This window comes from Palaemon carinicauda, chromosome 31 (genome assembly GCF_036898095.1).
Source record: "Palaemon carinicauda isolate YSFRI2023 chromosome 31, ASM3689809v2, whole genome shotgun sequence".
Classification (NCBI taxonomy): domain Eukaryota; kingdom Metazoa; phylum Arthropoda; class Malacostraca; order Decapoda; family Palaemonidae; genus Palaemon; species Palaemon carinicauda.
Window position 1 is genome coordinate 72,233,931 of NC_090755.1, and position 10,000 is coordinate 72,243,930.

At 36.4% G+C, this 10,000-nt stretch overlaps 1 protein-coding gene across 2 annotated transcripts in view; it reads left to right on the plus strand.

The window, feature by feature from the left end:
• Window positions 1-10,000, plus strand: part of LOC137624531 (monocarboxylate transporter 2-like) — a 22,250-nt gene that overhangs the window by 3,112 nt on the left and 9,138 nt on the right. For both annotated transcript variants that reach the window (XM_068355403.1, XM_068355402.1), the window contains exons 3-6: window positions 2,172-2,298; window positions 3,004-3,147; window positions 3,450-3,557; window positions 4,295-4,431. In XM_068355403.1, coding sequence (XP_068211504.1) covers window positions 2,172-2,298; window positions 3,004-3,147; window positions 3,450-3,557; window positions 4,295-4,431 — 516 coding nt within the window. The remainder of the gene's footprint in view (window positions 1-2,171; window positions 2,299-3,003; window positions 3,148-3,449; window positions 3,558-4,294; window positions 4,432-10,000) is intronic.

Below are 10,000 nucleotides of genomic sequence, written 5' to 3' on the forward strand. Positions count from 1 at the left end.
TTTACCATGGGTTTTAAATTATTTTCTAATCTGAACACGTATTTAACTTACTTTCAGATTTGTTAAACTAGAAAAAGGAGAAAATGTTCGACTTAATTTTCTTTCTATATATATTTATTTATGAATGTTATTTATCTATTTATTTATAATAAATTGGAATTCCAGGTTGATTCCACATTTGGTTTTACTGATCTCAAATATAAGAACATCAACGCATGAAATTTGAGGAGACTTGTATGAAATATAGTTTTCTGCGGTAGATTTGAACCCTAGAAATAATGTTTTAAAGAAACGTTTGTCTTGTGAAAATCAAGAAGCGTAAATTCTATTACCCATTAACGAAAATATATTTTAAAGCGAATATACTGGCTGCCTATAGATGAAAAATATCCTAAAATTCTACCTGGCCAAACATTAGATTTGATGACCTTACAAATAACAAGTAATCACCTTGCTTTTATTTATGCTTCTTTGTAAGACCTACCAACACTGTACCTTTCGATACTAAGACTATCAGGAAGACAATCTTAGCTGCATTCCCTCCCGTTATCAGTCCCGTATACCGAGAAGGAACAGATAAAATATTCGAACTTCTCTTATCGCAGGTAATGTCTGCACCCTTCGTAAACATTACCACCTGGAGTTTCTTTCAAGTTGTTTTCGATTTTTTTTATTTTTCAAATGATTCTCAGTTACATCACTGTCTCTTAGCAAAGGAGTGTTTGGCCAATATCCTGTTGACTATTCTATTTTAATGAAAAATGAATGGGATGGAAAGTCAAGTGGTTATTTGCAAACGGAAATGATATGCATTGGCAAATAATGCTTAAAATTACTTGAGGAAATTATATCACTATTTTTTTTCTGTTGAAACCTTGAAATATCAAGATAATAGCAATAATAATACCAATACCCTAATATCGCAAGAGGGTCTGCCCCTCTCTTTTATTCTTCTCCTGTACTTCTTTTTCTCCCTATTTCCTTAATCTTTCCCATACCGAGTACCTGCCTTTGTGATATTAACTGGATTGTATCCAGGGGTACTCTTCCTTTCCCCATATTCCCCACTTCCCTATTCTTATTCTTATTATTATTATCAAGATAAGAACATAGTCACTTCCGTTTGACGTATGCCATAATGATTTGCCCTAATTAAGTGCTATATTAAAATGAATGTTTATTTTAGAGAATGATTATTTAGTAACATTATGTATAAACTCTGAGGTAGCTAGACCTTGGTTTTACGCATGCAAGCTCATACACACACCAACACATATATACATACGAACATTCATATATATATATATATATATATATATATGTATATATATATATATATATATATATATATATATATATATAGATGTAGATATGTATATATATACATATATATACATATATATATACAGTATATATATATATATATATATATATATATATATATATATATATATATATATATATATATATGTGTGTGTGTGTGTGTAGATATACACACACACACACACACATATATATATATGTATATATATATATATATATATATATATATATATATATATATATATATATATATATAGATGGAGATATGTATAAATATGTATATATATACACATATATATATACAGTATATATATATACAGTATATATATATATATATATATATATATATATATATATATATATATATATATATATATATATATGTGTGTGTGTGTGTGTGTGTAGATATATATACACACACACACACACACACATATATATATATATATATATATATATATATATATATATATATATAAATGTATAGCAATTTATATATGTACATATGTATACACACACACACACATATATATATATATATATATATATATATATATATATATATATATATATATATATATATAATTCCTATTGGGCACCTTTTAACCACATGCTCAGATTACTAGATAACATTTGCCGTTTCTACTCATATTTCAACTTTGAATCTAAAGAATTATATCATTTTCATCTTTTAATCAAAATGAACCCTTTTACGTGGTGATTATAAATTAATTGTTAAGTAAACCCTTATTGATAACCAAAGTATATTAAAATTCCCCCTCTGTATTACACCTTTTATGCTACAGAATTCAATTATTTACACACCTTATTCCGACACTGTTCCACAGTTCTTCTTTCCCGCCGTGACGGTGGCGTTCGGTGTGATGTTTCGAGATCGACTCTTGGAAATGGGCGCCAACTCGACCTCCTTCACCCTCATCGGCAACGCCCTGAGCACCGTCTGGAGCTTCACAGGTACTCTCTCTCTCTCTCTCTCTCTCTCTCTCTCTCTCTCTCTCTCTCTCTCTCTCTCTCTCTCTCTCTCTCTCTCTCTCTCTCGGTTAGATCATGTGAAGAAATTAAAGAGAAAATTTGATAAGTTCCCCCAGACTCAATATAGAATAGTTGTAAATAAGAAGGATTCACTATAGAATATTGCTACTACTTAAGTTATTAAGTTAGAGTTGTAATGAGCTTAAAATGCTGTCGATCATCAATTTTGTGATTAGTGCTGAGTATTTTTGCAATTATTTAAAAGGTCTTGTCACGTACCGTATCTAGGCATTAATTCATTGTCTATGGTGTTTCCCTTTCTGTCTCTAGCTACACTCACATTTTAGTCATCTAATTTACTTAGCCACAATTCCTGCTTTTTTTTATTTCTTATCTTCCATCTGGCTGTCCAATCCTTTTTTACTTTTTCTTCATTATGCAAAAGTGTGCCCCCCCCCCCCCCCTCAGTAGGACTTTGCTCTAAATGGTCTCCCTATAGCAAACTCCGGGTCATTTGGCTCAAATTTGCCATATTTAGCAAATCCTTTACATATATGCTTAACTCTTGAAAAAAAATATGTAAGACATGAGCTATGTAGCAATTACACATCTGCGAGATGTTTACCATGTATCATTATAATACAGCTGCTAAATATAAGCTGTATTGATATGTTTTCTCTAAAATAGCGTTGATAGCAGCACCTTTATCTGAGCTTTTCGGCCATCGGAATGTAACTATAACTGGCGGACTACTGGCTTTTCTGGCCATGATCCTGTCTGCCTTTAGCACAAGCCTCATCTCCTTCGGCCTTTCCTACGCGGTTATTGGAGGTAAGAAAAGCCATTGTGTTGTTGATATGCATTCATAATTTTTGGTTATAATTCAAATAAATTTTGTATAATCGATCTTTTTTTCATTCATGCATATTTTAATCGAGTGTTATTTGTCATCTATAATGTCTTTTGTGTCTGACCGCAAAATATTTCGAACATTAGCGATGGATTTCACTGAAATTGAATACGTTTTGAGATGGATCGAGGATCACATTAAAATAGTTTCGGCTATTAGAATCGGATTATTCCTTGACACAGATCCTCTATGTATTTTTAAAGTTTCTTACGTTATTTGACAGGAATGGCCGGATGTTTGAGTACTTTCAACGGGTATACAATTATCCCATTATACTTCTCCAGGAGAAAAGGACTGGCGAATGGTTTAGTGTCGTCTGCTTCGGCGCTTGGTTAGTTACGAAGTTACGTCTGTATATTAGGCCTCGAGCACACTAGCCACTCTGTGGCACCACAAGTGGCCGTGCAAAGTGGCGGGCCAGAGCACACTAGCCACTTTTTAGAGCCACAAGTTGCGACCACATGTGGTTATGTTTTGAATACCCGGCCTCATGTGGTCGCCACACCGATATCACTACATCTGATTAGCTGCCACATATGGTCGCAAGAGGTCGCTATTGTGCTCTCAGCCAGCCACAAAACGCCGCCACAAATGCGCTGTTTGTGGCAGGGACGAGCGACAGCTTGCCACAGTCGCGAGCCACCGACACAAGTGTGATCGGCAAAGCTTGAAAACAATGGGAACCTATGGGAGAAAATATCCCCTTCACAAAACGCAGCCACTTGTGGCTCTACAAAGTCGCCAGTATGTTTAGGCCCTTACTCTCTATCAATCACTTAAACATTATTGACTGTGATGTCACTCAAGTTACGGAAGTTATACCGATCCTGTTTGAGCCATTAAGAAATTGAAGGTTTGATAAAAGCTATCAAGTTACCACACACTTGTGTTCAATATAATCTGCTTTATAACAAAATTAACAATAATCTGACCTCCATAGTATATAGTAGTCTTTCTTGTTTAAACATCTGTATTCAAATTGATATGAAAATATCTTTTGCTTTTATGTATAAGTAAAGAAAAACAAAAATAATTATATTTTTATTTCAATCATGCAATATTCCCCAGGTAAAATTGCTATGGCTCCCTTGGTGCAGCTTCTCCTAGATACCTACGGGTATAAGTGGGCATGTCTGGTGATTGGGGCTCTCTCCCTACACTCCTGCGTGTCTGGGATGCTGTTTCAACCACCCACTTGGCATCAGGTGAGAAACCAATTGCTGCGAGTAGTATGTAAATGCGTATGATTATAGCGTGCTATTTATTAATACCTCCTTTAACATCCATAGAGAAAATGGCTCCAGTGAGTATTTAACTTCCAATTCTCAATAAGTAGTTTGGGGTGAGGTTGCTCGTTCCATGCCTTCCTCTTTCCTGTAATTGACCCATCATGTTTCACGAAATACTGAGTGTCTTATTTATAGTTTAGGTTAGCTTGGTCTCAGTTAATCTTCAGGAAATGGACTTGAATATCCATTGGATTAACGATGAGTTTTTGTTAGTGTGGCAAAGTCATGATCACTTTGGCAAGGAGTATTTATGTGTAGGCCTATGTATGCATACTATACTCTCATGCATATACATACACACACAATTATATATATATATATATATATATATATATATATATATATATATATATATATATATATATATATATGTGTGTGTGTGTGTGTGTGTGTGTGTGTGTATACAATATGTATAAACACAAAAATACAACAACAAATGCTGCCGTTTCTAGTCCCACTGCATGTCTAAGGCTTCAGAATTTTCTTTATTTATGTCTAGGGTTTGACTAATTTTTATCACCACGATGGCCATTGTTAATTGGTGATGATTAGAGAATTTTGTCTGATCGCTCACGGCAAACCAACCTAATATGGGTGTCTGGCTAGTACAGCTTTGCCGGTCGTGGCGATACACAAATCCTTTCACCACGTCAAGGTATCCCCACTCAGAAATGGTTATACACACACACATACATATATATATATATATATATATATATATATATATATATATATATATATATATATATATATATATATACACATACATACATACATACATACATACATACATACTAGATTATATATATATATATATATATATATATATATATATATATATATATATATATATATATATATATATATATATATATGCAAGCCAGCTCTGTAAAAGTCTGGTTTGACTCAGGCCTGTTAAATCTCATTTTAATAATATATATATATATATATATATATATATATATATATATATATATATATATATATGTGTGTGTGTGTGTGTGTGTGTGTGTGTGTGTGTGTATAACCATTTTTTGAGGAGGGATACCTTGACGTGGTGAGAGGATTTATGTTATTATGTATATATATATATATATATATATATATATATATATATATATATATATATATATATATATATATATATATATATATATATATATATATATATATATATATATATATATAATATATTTGTGTATATATATATATATATATATATATATATATATATTTATTTGTGTGTGTATATATATATATATATATATATATATATATATATATATTTATTTGTGTGTATATATATATATACTGTGTATATTTATAATGTATACATCAACAACAACAACAACAACAAAGGCAACCTCAGACATGCCAATTCATGTATGGGGTTTGGCCCTATTTCATCACCATGACAGTGGGAGATTTTTGCCTGATCGCTCACAGCCAACCAGCCTAGTATGAGTGGCCCTGACTAGTACAGCTTCGTTGATCATAGCAATATATTAACACTCACCATGTTCTTATAATATATATATATATATATATATATATATATATATATATATATATATATATATATACACAGTGATACCTCTGGATACGAAAGTTTCTGCTTACGAAAAATTCAGGATGCGAAAAGTGATTTGAAGATTTTTATGCCCCAGTATACGAATAAAATTTCAGGATACGAAAACCTTCACGAGATCCCAACTCTTCGCCGAGAGTAATTTTAAAAAGCGCGCGCCGCCAGACTTTGAACTTGGGTAGACTCACTTACAGCCTCCCGCTCTCCCATTGGTTATCTCCCTACTCAGACGCTAGCTGACGCCATAAGATCCTGCTTTCCTATTGGTCGGCAACTATCCCAGCTTGCTTACGCACGGGCGTTCATCTCTCTCTCTCTCTTTTCGTTCCGACCGCGGTATCGTTAACAGACATTGTGTGCTTTCGCTTGTTTGACGTAGTGTTAATATACAGTACATTCGTACGCCACGTGTTATCGTTATTAAACATTCGTTACTGTGCACTGTACTGTATTGTTGTTTACTATACATAGTACTGTATATAACGTACGTAGTGTATTATATTACGTATTACTGTAGCCATGGGTCCCAAGAATGTTGCCGAAGGAAAGAAGAAGAAGACGATGCTCTCGATGGAGACGAAACTTGAAATCGTAAAAAAGTACGAGTCTGGCATGCGTTTAAGTGCGATCGCCAAGGAGTATGGCCGGAATCCATCTACGATAGGCACCATCCTGAAGCAGAAGGCGGCCATCAAAGCAGCGACACCTTCTAAGGGCGTCACTATTTTCTCCAACAAGAGAACCCACGTGCATGACGAGATGGAGAGGCTGCTTCTTGTGTGGATCAAGGACAAAGAGATCTCAGGAGACACCATCACTGAGACTACAATTTGCCAGAAGGCCTCCGCCATTTTCGGTGATCTCGTGCGTTCTCAGGCCGAAGAAGGGGCAGGAGAAGGAACATCCCAGCAGGAACCCCCAGAGTTCAAGGCTTCTCGTGGGTGGTTCGAGAAATTCAAGAAAAGGACTGGCATTCATTCAGTGGTACGGCATGGGGAGGCAGCCAGCTCGGACACGAAGGCCGCCGAAGCCTTTGTTAAAACGTTCGACGAGTTGACTCTGCAGGAAGGCTACAGTTCGCAGCAAGTTTTCAATTGCGACGAAACTGGACTTTTTTGGAAGAAAATGCCTCGTCGGACGTTCATCACGGCGGAGGAGAAGAGGCTACCCGGACATAAGCCTATGAAGGACAGGCTTACCCTTGCTTTTTGTGCAAACGCCAGTGGGGACTGCAAGATAAAGCCCCTGCTGGTGTACCATTCAGAAAATCCCCGAGCCTTCAAAGCCCACAAAGTCATCAAGGAGAACCTTCCCGTGATGTGGAGGGCGAATGCTAAAGCCTGGGTAACGAGGCAACTTTTCATTGATTGGGTGAATGTCTGCTTCGGTCCGACTGTCCGAAAATATTTGGAAGAAAAGCGCCTCCCTATGAAATGTCTGCTGGTGTTGGACAATGCTCCAGCTCACCCTCCTGGCCTCGAGGAATATCTTCTGGCCGAGTATTCCTTCATGAAGGTCCTATATCTACCGCCTAACACCACCCCTCTCCTCCAGCCCATGGACCAGCAAGTTATTTCAAATTTTAAAAAATTGTACACGAAGCATCTCTTCCAGAGATGTTTCCAAGTCACAGAGAGTACAAACCTCACTCAGCGTGAATTTTGGAAAGATCACTTCAACATCGTGATATGCCTCAAACTCATCGATCTCGCTTGGCAGGAAGTTTCGAGCGTACCCTGAACTCATCTTGGAGGAAGCTGTGGCCTGATGCTGTCTCTGCGCGAGACTTCGAGGGGTTCGGGAAGCCTGGAGGCGAAGCCGAGATCGTTGACGATCCTGAACCTATTCAGCAGTCTGAGGTGGCTGACATCGTACATCTTGGTACGTCCATAGGGCTGGAAGTTAGCGCGGAGGATATAGATGAACTTATCGAGGAGCACCACGAGGAGTTGACGACGGACGACCTGAAGGAGTTGGAGACGATGCAAGTGAGTGATGTTGAAGAGCAGTTCTCTAGCGGTGATGAGGAGGATGTTACACCTTTGAAAACGGCAGACATCAAGGAAATTCTCGCATGTTTCCATAAAATGGCAGACTACGTCGAAAAGGAACATCCAGAAAAAGTTTATACCAACCGTGCGCTTCAACACTGCAATGACGTTTGCCTAACGCATTTTAGAAATGTGTTGAAAAGCAGGCAGAAACAAGCTTCAATGGATAGTTTCTTATTAAAGAGGCCAGCGGTATTAGTAGGCCAAGACGAAGGTGAAAGTGAAGAAATGAAACAGAAAAGAGGAAGGGATGAAGAATTAGAAGGTGAAAGTAAAGAAAAGAAACAGAAAAAAGAAAGTGATGAAGAAGTAGAAGAGATTTAGAAAATATGAAAAACGTAAAGTTATAAGAAAGCAAAAAAAAACAAGTGAGCAAGTCCTGAACGCGGACATGGTCCTCGTAGAGGACATACCTCCGCCAAGGTGACCTAGAGCGCCATATGTCCTAGAATCATGAATTGATGTGACTTCGACCTTCACATGACCTTGACCTTCACGTGACCTTCAAGTGACCTTGACCTTCACGTGACCTTGACCTTCACATGACCTTGGCTTCAAGTGACCTTGATCTTCAAATGTACTTGACCTTCACGTGACCTTGACCTTCAGGTGACCTTGACCTTCACGTGACCTTGACCTTCACGTGATCTTGACCTTCAAGTGACCTGCTTGACTTTTGACCTTCAAGTGATCTTTGTTCATTTGCCACTGATACTTAATATGACATTGATATAATGCACCAATATGACCTTGACCTTTGACCTTTATAAATTTGAACATCACCCATGGGTTGCGCCTGGACTAGGACTTCCCTGTTGGCTTATGCAAAAGTCAGTGCTTTATTTCTGTCTCTTGATATGGCCACTTATGTCATAGTGACACCAGTGACCCCTGTGACCTTGACCTTGGGGTGACCTTGACCAAAATTTAATCAGTTCTTCCATACACATTGGGGAACTACTTGGCCAAGTTTGAAGTGATTCCGTGTAGAAATGTGGCCTCTACGTTGTCCACAGACAGACAGACAAACAGAGAAACAAACAAACAAACAAACCGAACCGAAAACATAACCTCCTGGCGGAGGTAAAAATTCAATTTTAAGTTTTATGTTACCGTTAAGTGTTAAAGTAATTTTTTTCTTTCATTCTATAGTTTTCCATTCGTAATGTTAAGTGTTAATTATTTCTGCCATTTTTTTATTTCGTAAAGTTTAAGTGTTAATGTGTTAAGTGTGTAAATTACTGTACGTAGTCTGTCACTTGTTACGTTTTCTGCCTTATGCCATCCTCCTCTGCCGTGACTTCGCTATCGGACATCGTCTCAATCAAAAGGTAAGTTTCAACTTTTTTGTTACACTAATTAACTGTAACCTTTTTTTCAGAGTATCAATCCTTAATTTAGGTGTACGTACAGGTAACAATACACCTTCACTGATCCAAATGCTTTACATACAGTACCGTAACTTTTATACAGTAGTAAAGAAAACGGACCGTTTTCTTAGGGCTTGGGGGGGATAACTAGGCTATAACTACATTATTGAATAATTTCATAGTGGTTTCTGGAATGGATTAGGCTGTTTTTAACAGTTGGGTTAATTATTGAATGATAGAAATGGCTGCATTGCATGTTTATTACTACAGTTTACCATGTTTATGGAAGAAAAGGTGTCTTCTCGTAAGGCTTGGAACGGATTAGGCTATTTACATGTAAAACGCGACTCAGGATACGAAAAAAATCAGGATACGAAACCGTATCCTGAACGGATTACTTTCGTATCCTGAGGCATCACTGTATATATATATATATATATATATATATATATATATATATATATATATATATATAT